The sequence below is a fragment of the Dermacentor andersoni genome, chromosome 8 (genome assembly GCF_023375885.2).
Source record: "Dermacentor andersoni chromosome 8, qqDerAnde1_hic_scaffold, whole genome shotgun sequence".
Classification (NCBI taxonomy): Eukaryota; Metazoa; Arthropoda; class Arachnida; order Ixodida; family Ixodidae; genus Dermacentor; species Dermacentor andersoni.
In genome coordinates this window covers 9,851,202-9,870,101 of record NC_092821.1, presented here as the reverse complement: position 1 = coordinate 9,870,101, position 18,900 = coordinate 9,851,202, and the positions used below count along the sequence as shown (strand labels likewise).

The 18,900-nt window shown below is 44.2% G+C and overlaps 1 protein-coding gene and 1 long non-coding RNA gene across 2 annotated transcripts in view; one reads left to right on the top strand and one right to left on the bottom strand.

Annotated features, from left to right (window-relative positions):
* LOC126526671 (uncharacterized) overlaps nucleotides 1-18,900 on the bottom strand; it is a 215,547-nt gene that overhangs the window by 40,540 nt on the left and 156,107 nt on the right. Inside the window, exon 4 of the mRNA XM_050174533.2 lies at nucleotides 6,673-7,551. Coding sequence (XP_050030490.1) covers nucleotides 6,673-7,551 — 879 coding nt within the window. The remainder of the gene's footprint in view (nucleotides 1-6,672; nucleotides 7,552-18,900) is intronic.
* The window catches only part of LOC129383676 (uncharacterized), a 51,130-nt gene continuing 41,302 nt past the window's right edge, over nucleotides 9,073-18,900 (top strand). The window contains exons 1-3 of the long non-coding RNA XR_008611556.2: nucleotides 9,073-9,208; nucleotides 10,089-10,233; nucleotides 12,806-12,901. This is a non-coding gene — a long non-coding RNA (uncharacterized lncRNA). The remainder of the gene's footprint in view (nucleotides 9,209-10,088; nucleotides 10,234-12,805; nucleotides 12,902-18,900) is intronic.

The window sequence follows — 18,900 nt, the reverse complement described above, 5'->3', positions numbered from 1 at the left end:
TTAGTACAGACCGAGTGGCACCTGCTCGAAACTCCAAGTAGGCATTAAAGAGCTTCAGTGAAACGCGACCTACCCAGTCGTGCATCTACATTTACCCATGGCGGTGTGAAATAGGATCGTGGAATAGAGGGGCTCACATATCCACTTTGCTGCGTAGTCATTCACCCAAGTTGGTGTGAAGGCTGGTTTTGCAGCCTGTTCCGTCAGGAAAGCAATACTGTGGGCAACCCATTCAACCATTGACTACAGAGTGAGTCAGGTAGGCGGGCAAAAGATAGATAGATAGATAGATAGATAGATAGATAGATAGATAGATAGATAGATAGATAGATAGATAGATAGATAGATAGATAGATAGATAGATAGATAGATAGATAGTTTCGGTAAGTGTGTGACGTAGTCGAAGAATGCTAACGCGCTAAAAAATTCCCGAAAAATCAATCTAGTTATCAATGTCGACGTTAATTGGGTTCGCACTGGAGCAAAATTGCCTCCGCCGGAAGATGAGGCATGTGTGCAGCCGTATTCATCTATCACGCTTCCCGCTGAACAAGTGGCGCCATCTGGCGGTGCTGCCAAAACGAGGTGGTGTTCCTTTGTTAATATACATTCAGACTAGACGGTCTCAATATATATTTCGTGATGCCATAATGACCTGCGCCACAGCAATCATAGACCACACTATTTTTTTGTAATCGAAGAGCGGCACCAACTCAAAGGCACATACTCATCTGCTCAAATCAAAGAGGTCCGTGAAAGAGCGGAACATAGCCAGCGACTCAAGTTAGCACGAAATAGATCTATTAAAGAGCGGTTGATGCGCGGGGCACATAAGTTAGATACGAGCGAACACTTTTTAGTCTCTGTGTACGCAATTTGGGGACGCCAGTATTGCTTGGCACCTACAAGGCGTTCGGAAAAGCGAGTGCCTTGCAGCACTAACATACATCAAGCTAGATCACAACAGTTAGGCCGGTGACCCGCAACTTCGCAACTACGTAAGCCGCTAACGTTACCACATTGATATGCTAAAACTAAATCACCTGCCTTTAGCTCAAACAAAATAACATTCGTGCGTAAACCTGCACCATGCACTCAGGCCGCCAATGGAAATTGACCCTTGAAACGTTTAACTACCGAACCCTCCAGAGTGAGGCAAGCTTAGCAGGACTCTTCGAAGAACTATCAGACATTGTTTAGGACCTTATGGACCTTAGTGAGATTAGAAGAACTGTGAGGCTTACACACTGCTAAATAACGGCCATCATCTCTGCTATAGAGTTCTCCCGGATAAGAAGCAATACGGGGTAGGATTCCTAATCTATAAGGACACAGCGGGAAACATTGACGAATTCTACAGCATTAACGAGAGGGTACCAATAGTCGTAATCAAACACAATAAGAGGTATCGATTAAAGGTAATACAAACCTACTCTCCAACGTCCAGTCACGACGATGAGGAAGTAGATAAGTTTTACGAAGATGCTGAATTAGCGATGAGAAAAGTGCAAACGCGGTATACAGTAGCAATTCGTGACAGCAGGCGGATGAACAGGCAACTGGCAACTACGCTGTCGATGATCAAACACTTGAGGAGAGATGTTGGTAGAATTCGCAGAAAGGAATAAGGTGAGAATAATGAACACCTTTTTCAGGAAACGTAGCAACACAAAACGGATCTGGAAAACCCTAATGGTGAAACGACAAAAGAAATTAATTTCATACTTTCTGCTGATTCCAGCATAGTGCAGGATGTAGAAGTGATAGGTAGGATAAACTGCAGTGACCATAGGTTAGTAAGGGCCAGGATTCACCTCAATTAGAATAGAGAAAGAGTAAAATTGGTCAAGAAAGAACAGGTCAACTTTGAGGCACTAATGGTAAAAGGAGATAAATTTAGGCTGGTACTTGTAAACAAATATGCAGCCTTAGAACAGAGAGATGGTGATGATGGCATAGAGGAAATGAATGAAACCGCAACGAGGCTGGCTTCCGAGGCAGCAATTGAAGTGGGAGGCAAAGCATCAAGGCAACCAATAGGCAAGCTCTCCCAAGCAACAAATGACCTAATAAAGAAGCAACAAAGAATGAAAGTGTCCAACTCAAGAGATAAGATATATTTCGTGGAACTGTCAAAACTGATCAACAAAGCGAAAATAAGCGATATTAGAAATTACAACGTGAGAAAGACTGATGATCTGTAAAAAATGGACGCAGCCTGAAACCAGTGAAAAGGAAACTTGGCATAGGACAAACCAAGACATATGCAGTGAAAGAAAAGCAGGGTAACACCATCAACAATCTCGAAGGTATATTAAAAGCAGCGGAAGAATTCTATACTGGCCTGTACAGTACCCAGAAGACTCAGGATTACTCTGTTCGAAACAATAATGAACACTATACAGAAACTCCTCCTATAACTAGAGGTGTGGTCAGAAGGGCACTGCAAGGCATGAAACGGGGAAAAGCTGCAGGAGAGGAAGGAATTACAGTCGATTTAATCAAAGATGGAGGAGACATAATACTAGAAAAACTGGTGGCTCTGTATACGAAGTGTCTATCACCTGCAAGGGTCTCAGAAAATTGGAAGAACGCAAACATTATACTAATCCACAAAAAGGGCGACGTTATAGAACTGAAAAATTATAGGCCCATTAGCTTATGCCCAGTATTATATAAAATATTTACCAAAATAGTATCCAAAAGAATAAGGGCAATATTATACTTTAGTCAACCAAGGGAGCAGACTGGCTTCAGGAAAGGATACTCTGCAATGGATCATATCTATGTCATTAATCAGGTTATCAAGAAATTAGCAGAGTAAAATAAGCCTCTCTATTTGAGTAGAACTTGTTGCTGGGAGAGTTGGTTGGGATCTAATGAATACATTGTGGCGCGAAAAAAAAGGAAAATAATGACTTGGGAAGGAAGAGTACGAAACAACGAATTGAGCGCTGAACTTCAACTGATTTTATTTTTAGAGCAGGGCAGGGAGAATGAACAAATGCGCGTGCGTACATCAGTGTTGCCTAGAGCGATTACAGTGACGTTTTCCACATTTGCAACTCGTTTTCAAACAGAAAAACAGACGTATCACTAATACAACTCGTGTCTCTTACTTTTATGTGATATGCCTCCAAACGTTCTCTTGCTAACATATCACAACTCCTGCCAAGTATCTTTATCTCGCGCAGTAGAGGCTGGCATGTTCCTTCCAGGCAAACCCTGCAATGCGCAGGTAAATGCGCGTTACCTTTGTTGATTACAGACAGTTCATGCTCCCGGGCCCGGTCATTAACACATCTCCCCGTTTGTCCAACGTAGGATTTCCCACATTTTAGCGGTATTTCGTATATAACGCCCGTCACACATTACACGTATACTGTCTAGTGTGCTTTTTCTGGCATCCTGACTTTTTGTCAACGCGGCTTATGCGCGGACACAGTCCAGAACGTGCGTGGTGCCGCGAAAACAACTCGCACACCAAACCTTGTGGCGACTTTCTTCAAGTTGTGGGAAAGCTTGTGGACCTATGGCACCACTGCGGGTTTGCCTCGTTTTTGGTCGGGCCTAGGCGTATGCCTTTTCCCTTCACCTTCTGGAGCAATGTTTTGACACCGCCCCAACGACCGAGCTCGGGTAGCCGGCTGTGTGTAGCCTCGCCAATTGCTTATCAAAGCTAGTCTGCATCGCGTTGGCGCACGGCATCATGAGAGCAGATTCAAGCCAGAGTGGCTATTCCTCTTTTAACTAGCTTTGAGTGTGCCGAATCATACGGTAGCAATTCCTTCTGGGCACGTGGACTATACTGCCAACATACGTGGTCTTTGTCAAAAACTAAAGACAGATCTAAAAACTGTAGAGTGCCATGGGAAGGGATTTCATGTGCAAATAGAATGCCCTTCCCATCTAGTCTAAAAACATCTAAGATCTGGCTAATGCACTGGTCAACCGTAAAATTATGGTTACTTTTTAAAAGAATAAAAAATCATCGACATATCTAAAAGACTTAAGGTAGAACCTATCGTCAAAGGAACTGTGCAGGTCGCGGTCAATTGAAGCCAAGAAAATGTCACACAGCACAGGAGCGACGCAGGACCCAATGCATATCTCTTGTCGTTGAACATACAAGTCGTCGTTAAAAGAAATAAAAGTAGACTTTAGGTAAAATTCCAATAAAAGCATAAAATTGTCAATGGATATGCCCACTATATTCTGAAAATCTACTGTGCCGTTGCGGTCAATGCAATCCCTAACAGAGGCACACATTTCCTGTTGAGGCACTGAGTAAAACAAATCAACTACGTCTACAGAAAAAGCGTGTGCGATAGAGGCGTTTCCTTTCAGGAAGACCACGTATGTTGGCAGTATAGCCCACGTGCCCAGAAGGAATTGCTACCGTATGATTCGGCGCACTCAAAGCTAGTTAAAAGAGGGATAGCCACTCTTTGCCTTGAATCTGCTCTCTTGAAGTCGTGCCCCCACGCGATGCAGACTAGCTTTGATAAGCAACTGGCGAGGCTACACACAGCCGGCTACCCGATCTCAGTCGTTGGGGCAGTGTCAAAAACATTGCTCCAGAAGGTGAAGGGAAAAAGTCATACGCCTAGGCCCGACCAAAAACGAAGCAAACCCGCAGTGGTGCCATACGTCCACAAGCTTTCCCACAACTTGAAGAAAGTCGCCACAAGGTTTGGTGTGCCAGTTGTTTTCTCGGCACCACGCAAGTTGGTTGGACTGTGTGCGCGCATAAGCCGCGTTGACAAAAAGTCAGGATGCCAGAAAAAGCACACTAGACAGTATACGTGTAATGTGTGACGGGCGTTATATACGAAATACCGCTAAAATGTGGGAAATCTTACGTTGGACAAACGGGGAGATGTGTTAATGACCGGGCCCGGGAGCATGATCTGTCTGTAATCAACAAAGGCAACGCTCATTTACCTGCGCATTGCACGGTTTGCCTGAAACGAACATGCCAGCCTCTACTGCGCGAGATAGATACTTGGCAGGAGTGGTGATACGTTAGCAAGAGGACTTTTGGAGGCATATCACATAAGAGGCACGAGTTGTATTAGTGATACGTCTGTTTTTCTGTTTGAAAACGAAATGCAAATGTTGAAAACGCCACTGTAATCGCTCTAGGCAGCACTGATGTACGCATGCGCATTTGTGCATTCTCCCTGCAGTGCTCTAAGAATAAAATCAGTTGAAGTTCAGCGCTCAATCTGTCGTTTCGTGCTCTTCCTTCCCAAGTCTTTGTTTTCCTTTTTTTGGCGCAACAATGTATTCAATATAAGCCTCTCTATATGGCTTTCAAAGATTACGAAAAAGCATTTGATTCACCAGCAGTCATAGAAGCATTGCGTAATCAAGCGGTACAGAACGCTTATGTAGATACCTTGGAAAATATCTGCAGAGGTTCCATATCTACCTTAATTCTACACAAGCAGGAAGATACCTATAAAGAATGGGGTCCGACAGGGAGACACAATCTCTCCAATCTTATTCACTGCGTGCTTAGAAGTATGCAAGCTATTAAACTGGGAAGGCTTAGGAATAAACATCGATGGCGGATATAACAGCAACCTTCTGTTTGCGGATGCCATTATTGTATTCAGCAACACTGCGGACGAGTTACCACAAATGATTGAGGACCTTAACTGGGAGAGCGCAAGAGTAGGGCTGAATATTAATATGCAGAAGACAAATATGATAATAAATAACGGGCAAGGGAAGAAAAGTTCAAGATCGCAAGTCAGCCTCTAGAGTCTGTGAAGGAGTACGTTTACATAGGTCAACTATTCACAGGGAACCCTGACCATGAGAAGGAAATTCAAAGAAGAATAAAAATGGGTTGGATTGCATACGGCAGACATCGTGAGCTCCTGACTGGGAGCTTACCGTTATCATTGAAAATTAAAGTATACAATTAGTGCATTTTACCAGTGCTGACATATTGCGCAAAGACTTGGAGACTGACAATGAAGCTTGAGAACACGTTAAAGACCGCGCAAAGGGCGATGGAACGAAGAACGCTAGGCATAACTTTAAGAGACAGAAAGAGAGCGGTTTGGATCAGAGAGAAAACGGATATACACGATATTCTGATAGGCACTAAGAGAAACAATGGCGCTGGGAATGTCATGTAATGCGGAGATTAGATAACCGTTGGACCATTAGGGTGACAGATTGGGTACCAAGAGAATGGCAGCGCAGTAGAGGAAGGCGGAAGACAGGGTGATCTGACGAAATTAGGAAATTTGTGGGTGCTAGTTAGAATCGGTTGGCGCAAGACAGGGTTAATTGAACATCGAAGGGAGAGGTCTTCGTCCTGCAGTGAACATAAATAGGCCGATTCTGATGATGACAATGATGCACTCTCAATTCCTTTCACAGTTTCACTTCAAACATTTCATTAAAGCATGCTCTAATTTTTCCTATGGGGCGACTTATTTATTTTGATTACGATTAGTTGTTAATGGCGTATTTTCTAATTATTCCATTCATTTGTTTCATGCAACACGAGACTAACACTGCTACATGAATTCGCATACAGTTTTCGTGGCGCCTGTATTATGTACCTTTCCGCCTAACCTTCTATTTATTACTTTAGGCTTTCCAGATACTGCTGAGATTTACAACTGGAAATGAAAGTGTCAATTTTCCTACCTTCCGACCAATCGAAGCTCCGTAGGATCGATGAATCGCACCGACACATCCATTTCGACACGGGAGTCAAGGAGTTGCTGGAAGGGGACGCTCACCAGCCGCACAGTAGCGTCTGGTCCAGAGGAAATGACTTCAGGAAGTTGACCAGATCCGCAGAACTGAAGTAGCACCACCGCATCACGTTCACTGCCGGGAGCACCGTCTAATATCTGCACCACGTCACCGGCACATTCCGTCGTCAGGGCCAGAATACCGCCAGCATTTGCTAATCCACTGTGAATGCTAATCTTGTACTCATTCTTCTGGTGGAACACAATCTGTGCAACTCTTCCTGGAGGCGAGTATGTCTGGTGGACGTGGTAAGTGCAGGTGACGTTCCTCAAGTAGAAACCCGGATAATTCGGTGAACGAACTCGACAGTTTTGTTCGTGGCAGTTGGTCAGCACACGGTCGCAGTAGCTTCCGGCTACTTTATCGCCGTAGTATACGCTGTCACGGTGGGATTCAGCCCTCTTCAGGAAGCGATAAGTGAGGAACACTCCTGCTGTGGCCATATTGATGGTAGACGTGACGGGAAATGTTACAGTTAGACTCACGTTTGGACGCGAGCTGTAAAAGGCGGCACTTCGACCAACGAGGCTCCCACAAAACCCACCAAACTCTAGAGGGCTGATGTTAACATGTGGGACTTGAGGAGATGATCCTCGATCTGGCGAAGCTAGCCGTGCAATTGTGTTGTGGTGACTACGGTGGTGAGGGCGCTCCTTCGTGAGAAGCAGGGCCTGCAGAACATACGGCTGCCTCGTCACTGCCAGCGCGTTTCTCTCGAGCTCTTCGGAGACTTGCATATGGCCTTGCAGGCAGCTGGGACTGGAGTTGCTGCGAGGGGAAATGAAAAATAAGCTTTCTTGGGTAAAATGTTACAATCGGTCAAACGAATGAACGAATGAATCAGTCAAACAATCATTCAATCAATCAAAAAGACAGATAATACGAAAATTATGAGAAAAACTGTTGAACAACGTGTAAGACTGAGAAATTATTGGTTATAACATTAGTAGTACTAATTATCGGTCAATCAATCAATCAATAAATCAATCAATCAAACTTTTATTTAGGTGTCCAGTAATAACTGCAGAGCCTTCGTATTGGTGTACTTAAAGAGTAATACGCGAGGCAAAATGTGATAGACAAAACAATGTGAGATAGTGAGACAGAAACATAGGCAAACAAAATCCAAGGAGGCAGACGTAAGCGAGAGGTAATTGCATGCGAATATCTAGATATATGCAAAACATAGAAAATAAACTCTGAAATATGTGGATACAGGCCGAGTACTTATTACATGTTTTTTGGAGTCGAGCCAAAGAATAGGATGAATGGACGGCTGCAATGAGTGTCCCTATTGAGTCGGTGCGGTGCGTTGCGCCACCAAGCTCTTTCCTAAACTTGGCCTAATGTCTTACATATCCTTTTGTTAAACACAGAAAAATTCATAGCAGACAGACTCTAACGCCGTTCAGAAAACGCGGAATGCTGTCTCTTCTAGTTCTGAGGCAAGTCGCCCATAATCGAGAAGCTTCGAACGCTACGTATCACCTTATGGAAGAACATATAATAAGCAATAATTTAATCAATCAATCAATTACTAATTTATTTACCGCGCCCAGCAACGAACTTAATGTCAGAGTGCTGCCGCAAGCATACACTAGTAAAAAAAAAAAAACTGCAGGAGAGTAAATTTAAAAATGAGGAACAATGAATAATTACAATAATTTAGAAAAAAGTGTGCACCCAGCAAAGCTCAAGGTAGATAGAAAAGAAAAAGGAGAAGAAGAGCCATTGAACGACGTTTGAAAGAACGCCAAGTTCGGAAAAGAACAAAGACCGCGAGTTTGGAATAATATTGTCACAGTCGGTAATGTGGGAAGAAGAGGACGCTGATGGTGGCCTTGGAGACGAGGAAGAAGAGATTAGTGTTATCGCTGCTCCACGCTTATTGGCACAGCTATTAAAAGCCATCTGTGAATTGACGCCCGCCATCACTTTCTACCGATGTTGAAGACGCACCTGACAACGCTCGAGCCACCGCGACTAGGTCTTCGAGAAACGAATTCAACAACAGCGGACACTCAGCAAAAACTGGCAACACGAAACACGTCACGCCTAGTTTCAACTCCATCCGTTAGTTGACGCGAGCATCAGAAAAAAAACGAATGTGAAATGAACTTACAGACAACGTTTTATATTTTTTTATTCTTTCCCACTAAAAAAGTTTTGCGTGCAAATGAACTTGTAATTTGCGACTTATTTTTCTTGCGTCGCCTAGCAACAAGCTAGCGGCACGCCACAAGCGCGTGCATGCGTCATGCGCCTGACATGCCGTAGGAGCGAGCGAGGACGGCCGCTATTGCGAAGCTCGCGAGCACGGCGATACGTCTATTTTGGATGTAGCCAGTTTTTTGGGCTCCTGACGTTCCCTTGTATTCCGTCTGCATTTCGACACGGCACCACTGCACTACTGGACTATAGCAAGGTGGGAAATTTTGTTTGAAAGTCTGCGACGCACTTCAAGCACATATAGGCGTACCGCAAAAAACTGAACCTATATAGTGACGCAGTTATCGAAAAACAGCTTCGCCGTCCAAGCGTAGTTAGAGTTAATTACTCGTACCGGGAGATGTTTGCGACGCTTTCTATGAGCCCAAGCATTATTATAACCTATTTCGGCAGTTTTTGGCCACGCTCGCCGCACCTGGCTTTGTGACGAAAAGCACCTTGGCCGTGTGACGCAGTTTCGCGTGTACTGGATCTTACCGGGACAAATTTTGGCGCTTTCTCTGACCCCAGACATTATTGTAAATAATTTCACTACTTTTTGGGGTACATTTCAAGCGCAGTAGCCGAGCTCGGTGTAGTGGCGCAGTTAGCGAAAAGCAGCTCGGCTGTGTGCCGCAGTTTGTTTCGCGTGTACAGCATATTACTGGGAGATGTTCGTGACGCATTCTCTGACCCCCAAAATTATTGTAATTCATTTCGTAACATTTTCGGATACTCTTGAGCCATGGTCGCCACGTCCGGGGTTGTTAAGCTGCTATAGCAAAAAAGCAAGGCAGCCGTGGTGAGTTACTTTTGCGTGTACTGTATTTTAGTGGCCCAAGTTTGTGACGTTTATCGATCTGCAACAGCGCCTACGGGAATGTCGACTCTTTACGCTGACTATATTACTCTACGGAAAGACTGCGCCGGCCGGGAAGAAGCAAAACATGGCGCGAGCCGGCGGAGGAGGCGATTCTTTTCGGCGGCGATTCTCGTCATGTCTTTGCACCAGCGACGTTAGGCGACTGTGTTCGCGTTGTGAAGGCGTCCGGCCGCGTCGGCGATCGCAGTTATGTTAAATTCCGCCGATGTTGCAGGAAATCGTAAGAAGCCAGTGCAACATGGACAACTCGTTGAGAGTGCAACTGCAGGGCGACAATCAGCAACGATGAGCCTCCATGTGCACTGGAGGGTCGGGCCCCGGAGTGTGTGCTGTACAGCTGCGAACCAGTGTTGATAACGGTAGGTTGATTCTTGGTTACCATAGTACAAAATGCTTAATTTCTGCCATTGCATGATTATGAGCCAGCAGATAACGAATCCCGGTGATTAAACGTACATTCGTGTAGTACTAATGCAGACACGCTCATTGAAGTTATAGCGTGTTAACTACCTATATTTGCAGGCGTAGTTCCGTTTCGATTTCCTCAAGTTGGATTACTACTGGCGATATTTTTTGCTTGCGTAGTCAGGTGTCATTTCGTTGAAACTTCATGCACGGATTTTCACTAGGGCTTCCGCTTTTCCCGCCGCTGGTAATCGGGTGTAGCCTTGTGACTATGAAATTTTCCGTTTTTTTCATCTCCCTCGTGGACTTTCTGAAATGAATTCATTGAATTTTCTAGGTTACGTTGGCTGAACGATGGCTTTATTCTGAACCGTTTTCTGGTGTGTTACGCAATTTCCTCGGTGTAATGTGTGGATTTGCGTGGGTTTCTGGCTTTCCTGTTCAATGCGCCGAGTTCACTAGAATTCAAAGCGAAATTTAGTTTAAAGGTTGTTTGAAGGCAAAATAATCATTTACCTCCGACGACGTAGCAGCAGAAAAATGTATCGGTTTGCGCTTGAACCAGAATTTGCCGTAATGTAACTTGGAGAGGACCCAGGCAAGTAAACATGGAGGGGCACGGTGAGGGGGGGCGCAGACCCCGCCCCCCCCCCCGCCTTCGAAATTACGTGCCATATCTCGCACCCCCCTGCCCACGGCACCAATCCTTAGACACCTTCCTAAAGCGCCGCCAAATCAAACTTGAGACTTGACAGCTGTTCGGCAGCCAGCATTTTGCTGTCTTTTTTACTTCTTTTGAATGGCAATAGTTATTGGCATCTCCTGGGTTGTGACAGTAAAACTTCATTTTGGCCTAGTTGGTACATTTGGCCCTAGTTGGTCTAGTTGGGGTGTGAAGGCCAGTTTTCTCATTGATGCGGTGCCAGCGCGATAAACTTGAGATGCGTTCAGTTGTCACCATCTATTGCAACGGCCACGTGCATCGCTGTTGCTTCGTTCGTTCAACCTTCTTTGTTTAGATTCATCCCGGGACCACGAAAGGGATTCATTTTGTAGTCAGCTGCTCTGTATGCTCGTGGAGCAAGTTGCGATCGGCGAAAACGCCAGTGGCGTTTAACGTTTCCTTTTGCATCATTACTTCCTCGAGTGACGGCTCGCCGCGACGCTGGCGGATCCTCGGAACCGTATACCCATGATATGTGTTACATAAGGTGAAAAATAAAATAATACGAGACAGCGTCCATCACCAAACCCTGCAATAACCGTTAAACCTGTAAGCAATATGAATGTCTCCCGTTAGCTCGACTGGTTTCTCCGTTATTGCACAGCACTTTTCGAGAAAATTGGCAACTGGAAACAAGAGGCGCAAGGAGTTCGCTAATTAAGCAATGTACTAAGGGATAGAGGCAAGGCAACAGCCAAACAGAAAGGAAGAAAGAACATTAAGAAATATAACCGTTGTGAAAATATTGATGAATCGACGTCTTTTTATTTAAAAAAAGAAGTAGAGAAAACGCCGTCGGAAGTGGAGAATGATTCCGTCTGTTTTGAATGACGCTTCTACAGTTAGCAGTCGAGCCACCTAACGTAGCCACATCTATGCTGTGCTTATGTGGGTGTTTTTGTATCCTTCCGCGGTGGGCGCAGTACCTCTAGAACCGCAGCGTCTGGCGCTCTACGCGGATGTACGAGAATGGTGACCACGCATCGTTACTCAACTTCCCAAGTAACAATACGAGTCGGTTTTGGCACTTGGAAGAGCAGTAAACGAAGCCTTTAAAAGAACTGTGATTGTTCCGCAAATATATATTTCTTTATAATTCTTCCAGACATAATTCAGAAAACGCTACTAGAAATCTTTATTTTAAATTTTCGCTTGCTTACTTGTTCTTGGTAGTGTTCTTCCTGTGCGAGTCCATTTGTTGTGGTTCCTTGTTTGTCAAGTAAAGGAGAGGTGTATCTCACAGGCGTACCTGTGAGATGCACTTTATTTTATTTCTCTTTTGCGGGTGTGGCGAACGGTTGACATTATTCAAGTTTTTACCAGTAAAGGTATCCCCCAACCCTCATTTTCATAGAAAACTTACCTTGGGCTGCCCCCCCCCCCCCCCCTAAAAAACATCCTTGGTACGTGCCTGACAGGAGCTGTACACTCGTTTCTTTTAGAAGAGGCGAAGTTCTATGCACAGGCAAAATTTCAAAGGCGCAATATATCACGTCCAACTAGCAGTTTTGAAGTTTTATTGCAGACTGAAAAAAATCATTGAATTTCTGTACTTTCGTCATTTCATTATGTCTGAGAGCAGCGTTTCACTGCTAAAAACTATGGAAGAACAAAAAATAATATGTTCTGCATTTTGCTTATGTCTAGTGATTGGTATGTAGTGTTGATTTTCGCCTATGAGGTACCCACTCGCACCAAAACAGGCCTTCATAATACTTTTCATGTGAGCTTTTGTTTCTAGGATTATCAAATTTCTGCAATTTCTTTTTATTCTCACCTAACTGAATTTCTTTTCTATACAGATTTAAAGCGGGAGAGGTCAACACTAATAGCAACGCCACCAAAGAAAGCAGAACCCCCGTTTCTCCAGTGCAACTATACAGTGGACCACATCACCGGTAAGCGAGAAACTGGCCCAACATGGCTTGTCATTTCACTGCGAACAGATCATATGCTTGTGATGAAGCACACGAAGAAAAACCTGTTATTTGACCAGCAGAAAAGTGTGGTGGGGTGCAGAATGAGACAAGGGTTTGCAATATTGCTCACATGCAGGATGTGCTACCACTATACTATCACTACACATATTCACGAGCCGTCCACACATTTCTGCTGAGTTCACACGAGTGGGAAGTCACTGAGTCAGTTTACGCAAGAGTAAATGAACGCAAGCACAGATTAATGCCAATGAGTGTAAGGGAAACAAATGAGTACCCCTGAGTGCCAGCTGACAATGTGGGCTAATTTGTTGCGACCTGCAAGTGTGAAGAAATATGACTGCGAAATAAACCATAAGGCCAAACATATTGAGTTCATGTTGAAGACGACAAGTATACGTGAAATGTGTTTGTGCAGTATGTGAGGAACAGTGGCGTAGCCAGAAATTTTGTTCGGGGGGGGCTCACGTTGCAGCTCGGCCTCCTCCTTAAGAGGAAACATTAGGTCAGATGCTCCTGTCTAAATACACGTAGCAGGAGAATTCGTTTTTCTCGGCAACCACTGCACCAAATTTGACGAGGTTTGTTGGATTTAAAAGAAAAACTTAAATTCTAGTGAACGTCTGTTTCGAATTTTCGATTTAGGTCGTCAATATTTTATTTAAAGTGGCAAAAATCGAAAATTTTCAGAAAACGAGACAATTAAGTTTAGAACTCTGTAAATCAGCAATGAAAATTGATATCACAATTCTGTGAATTGCACATAATAGTACATCTACAGCGGACAATATTGATATGTTACACATGAGTCTAAAAAAATTAAGTATTATGGAAGTACGGCTTTTGCAGAACCCTTGTACATAACATTACTAATCCACGTAAGATACAAATTGACATATCGAATTTGTCCGCTTTGAATGGTGTAATGGATGCCGTTTACAGATCCGCGATATCTGTTCTTGATCCAGAGCTATTAATTTGTAAACTTCGTGCTTCTATTTTTTTTTTCGAACTTTCAAATTTTTTTATATATTTTAAACAAAGTTCAGGCCCTAAATTGAAATTCCGCTTCCAACAGACACTAGAATTTAACTTACTCTCTCAAATGCAACAAATTTCGTTAAAAGCGATTCAGGAGTTATCACAGAAAAGCGTTTCTGCGTTTTACATGTATCTGAATAGGCCACGTCGGAGTAGGGCCCGAGCTAAAGCTTCCTCTCAAACAATTTGCCTAGGGATCAAATACATGAATAATAACTACATTGCCATTGCCAAAGATGCTGCAAACGAATTCTTGAACGCTAAGCACTGTCAATACAAGTAAAATATGTATTTTTTCCATATAAGAATACACTCGTATGTGCCAAAAATTGTGCCCCACTTAACTGATGTCAATGCTTTCATGTGTTTTGTCTATTTAATAAGGAAAGAAAATATCACACGAACTTTAGAACTACATCAGTTCGAAGCCAGCAAAGCAGTGCATTCCGCTGATGTGAAAAATGTAAAGGCCATGAAATGAACGAGTTGAGAACAAATATATTAATGACACTTTGTCATTCAAGATCCTTGTTTACATTCTTGTACATATGCAACGGCCAGTGAAAAATCTCAATGACGCTGTCATTTGTTCCAGCGTATTACGCAGCAGCAGCTGTCACCGGACGTGTATCGTAATTGCACCGAAATTATAGTCGCAACAGAGCACGTATAAAAAGCAGGAGTTCTGCAGAATATACGAGGGCGAGTCAAATGAAAGTGAGCCAATGCGAATATATGACAAACCGGGTACTATAATTAAAAGTAGCCCCCATGAGCATTTAGACATTTGTCCCATTGACTAACGAGTAGCGCAATTCCCGTCTCATAAAGCTCCTTGGGTCGCTCCTTCAAAACCTCTGCAACTGACTTTCACTTCATCGTCCGAGACGAATCTGGTTCCCTTGAGCTGTTTTTTCGTTTGCCCCAAAATGTGGAAGTTGCAAGGCAACAGGTCTTAGCTGTGTGGCAGATGTTGCAGCGTTTCCCGCTTGAACTTTGCCAGTTTTGTTTTAACCCCATCAGCGACGTGGGGACGGGCATTGTCATGGAACAAGATGACCTCATTCGTCAATTTTGCACGTAGCTTGTTCTTGATTGGGGCACACTGCCGATCCCGCGTTTCGCAATATCGGAAACAATTGATAGTCTCTCAAGATTTAGCAAATTCTATGAGTAATGGCCCCTGACGATCTAAAAATAAAAGTCAACAACACCTTTCTGGCAGAAATGACGGCCTTTGCTTTCTTTGGGGGTGGCGAGTTCGAATGTTTCCATTGTAAGCTTTGCCGTCGTGTTTCAGACTCTTAGTAGTGGCATGATGGTTCGTCTCCAATCACAATTGCAGACAAGAAATCGTCACCCTTATTGTGATAGCGGATCAGATGACTAAAGGCAACGCCGATCTTCTCCGTATTCTGGCGGTAGTTCAAAATCTTGCGCATCCACTGCGCGCACAAGAGCCGATAACGGAGATGTTCATGAATTATGGCGTGAACCAAACCGCGACTGATATTCATACGCTTAGCAGTTCATCGATGCTTATCCTCCGTTCTTGTCTCATCAGCTCATCAACCTTTGCAATTTTGTTAGGGGTGATTGCACGATGGCTTTGGCACGGTCTGGGATCGTCCTTGCAACTTTCAGGTCCTTTTTTGAACCGTTTGTTCCAACGCTTCACAGTGGCCAATGAAATGCAATGTTCCATGTACACGGCAGCCATACGGCGACTAATTTCTTTTTGAGAAACACCTTCAGCTGTCAAAAACCTCACGGCACCACGCTGCTCAACTTCTGGAACGTCCATTACGGCACGCAACCATGTACAACCCAGTGTATGAGAGCATTAAAGAACATTTATCCTCACACCAGCGTGTCACTTTTGTAAATGAGAGATCCCTGTGTGCTACGCGCAGGCCTTGCAGATAATCAACAGAACCATAATTGCGCGCGGTGGGTAGGCTCACTTTCATTTGACTCGCCCTCGTACATTAGAAATGCGAAGATACAATGGAATATAGAAATGGGAAGAAACAGCTTGATAAAGGGCAAAACAGTGCCACTGGAAACAAAGTTCACTGCACGTATACACAAAACCTCGCAACAAGATATTTAAGCATACGTATAAATAAATCTCTAATAAATCTACGTATCTAAGAAAAAGTCACGGTATATAATGCGTCAAACAAGGCAAATAAACATGTTGCGCAATCACAGATTCACAGAATCCTAGATCCTGGCCCCATTCCATCCACTCCATCCGATGTATCGCGCGACGGAAGGCGGCGCGCTTGCTCCTCACTTTTCTCCCTTGCGCACACAAGACAGCCACCATCGTCGGCTCACCCATTTCCCCCCCCCCCCCCCCACACACGCTTTCACTTGCACATACAGCATGCGGCGCGGGGTCACGATGTTACCGCACTTGGACTTTATGCGGAACATGAGGACGACGGCGACGGCAGCAGTGCGCCTAGAGTGACGATATAATAGCTATCGCAATAATATAGTAAGAGTATCCGGCAACTGAAGCGTCCCATGGCCCATTTCTTTCCGCAAAAGAAGTAACAAAATAGAATTTTCACGATGCGACAATTCGCTGCACCGCAACAATGCTTCTTTTTTCCTTTTGTGAGGCGGGGGCACCGTAATAAAAAAAAACGCGAAGTATGTTGGTCACAATCGAATGCTTACTTTGGGCAACTAATAATGCTACTAAAGGAATGTCAAAGAAAACACGAGACGCTTGGTCCACCAAGAACCATGCGCATACTGCTCGGTATCCTACGCCGGGGAGACAAGACTTTCTGGAGAGGTTGCGCTCAAGCGAACGCGGTGCAATCCGTCGAGCCCCCACAGTGATGGTGGCTAGCGACCATTGTTTCTTTTTCTCGTCTGCTAGCCAGAAAGCATCCAAAACTCTGCCAGGCGAAAATGCACACGGCCAGAGAAAACCGAACGCGCACCGAAGTGCGCTGCTTGATGGACGGGGCAACACGATAAGAACGCATGTGCTCTGGCTGGCTCTGGCAGCGCGCGGGTAGGGGAGCGAGAACAAAAAAAATTGAAGAGGCTCAACGTGTCCTCGCGATTAAAAGTAAAAGTAGAAACAATAAATAAGAACGTAGTTACCTTTGCTGGCTTTAGTGTCTTCACTGGATGCTTTGGCGCAGGTGAAAAAAAAATGTTGATATTTTTTTATGTGACATGACAGCACGAATGAACCACCACAACGCTTCGTCTCATCAGGCCTCGCTGCGGGCTTTGTCAACTTGTCTGATAGTGTGTTAATTTGGCTTGTCTCGTTGTATGGCCCGATGTACGACTTTGGAAAAATCAATGCACCTTTGGCGTCAAATATTTATGGGAGCATTAAACTTACAATATTGCACAATTGAAAATCTAAAGCGCACGTTTCGGGATGTCAATGCACCTTTCACATAAAAAGTTTATGAGAACTTTATACCCATAAAGTTTCGCAATTGATATCCACGCGCTCCGTAAATTTCATGATAGAGTGTAGATTCAGCGACCTCCGCGAGATGCCGCGGCGAGCCCGTTCGCCTTCAAAACGTCCTTGAAACATTGTGCTCGGATGGGGCTACTTGCGTTATGTGACTCCCGGTGCATGGGCGTTGCCGCGAAATTCAGCCCGAGTTCGCAATTTTCGCGGTGAAATGGCTTTTCGAGCGTGAAAAAGACGCTCTAGACAAAATCGAGAATGATTTCCGGCCCCGGAGGTTGCTTTGGTAGGCGGTGCATGGACAGCACGAAAAAATTTCGGGGGGGGGCTGAAGCCCCATAAGCCCCCCCCCCCCTGGCTACGCCCCTGGTGAGGAACGTAAAAGAGCAAATTTCGATCGCTTGAGTTGCTTGTTCAGAAGATTACGCGCGTTCGTCTATTGTCATGGCTTGAATACTATGTTTACACCATGCATGGATTATTTTATTCAGAGTAAGCAGGGATGTACTTTAGTGCTAATAATGCCATTGCAATTCCAAATACAGTGCTGTAAGTTGAAAGGTCATCCCATGTACACAATTTCTTATTGGTTATGCACATGTGATGTATGGGGTACAGAATGCTGTGCTTTCTGTAGTAAATCATTGCCACCTAGTTGTATAATGTTAAGATGGAAAACTGGGCGTGTTGGTTAGGTATGATTTGATGTGAAAGGTGCAAAGATGACAAACAAAAAGATAAAAACACAGACCGGGCACCTTATTTACTTCAAGCAATGTTCAGTCAGGAAAAAATGCCGCTATTTTATACGAGGAGCACAATCACAGTTCATCTGTGCACATTTGCATTCAGGTAAAGCAGGTTTATTTTAATGAAATGAAAATTAAAGAAAGAGACGTAGTCACCTTATAATGGTGACGGCTATTCTTTTCGAAGAGAAGAAACAACAATGTAGCAGTTCATTTTTGCGATAATAAGATTTATGAAACAGTCTTGCCACTATCACCAGCCTCAATGATCTTTTCGGCGTCAATTACTCTAACCAATTTGACACGGCACGTGGCAGACGTGACAATTTGGCTTACATTTGTAATGTCTAAAATGACTTGCTAAGTTGCGCTCTCTCCCATTTCTAGCATTCTTTTGATCTTGCCTTGGTCAATCATTCACGCAGTGCTCGATTTGCTCTACATACTTTCTACAACGTGACAAAGGAATTACATAAACGACCCCTGCCTGATATGTATGACATAATGTATTTAATTTTGTGGCACAGGCCGGTGTCTTGTGAAAAAAAGGGTTGGTCTTTCTGCAGATCTTTTAAAAGCGTGCATGGGGCAGAAAACACCATCGTTACATTAGGTCACTCGGCAATCTTTGTCAAATTATGCCACATGCGGTGTATATAAGGTATGACTGGTACCTCTTCTTTTTCGCGAGGTACCTTCTGGGTCTGTTG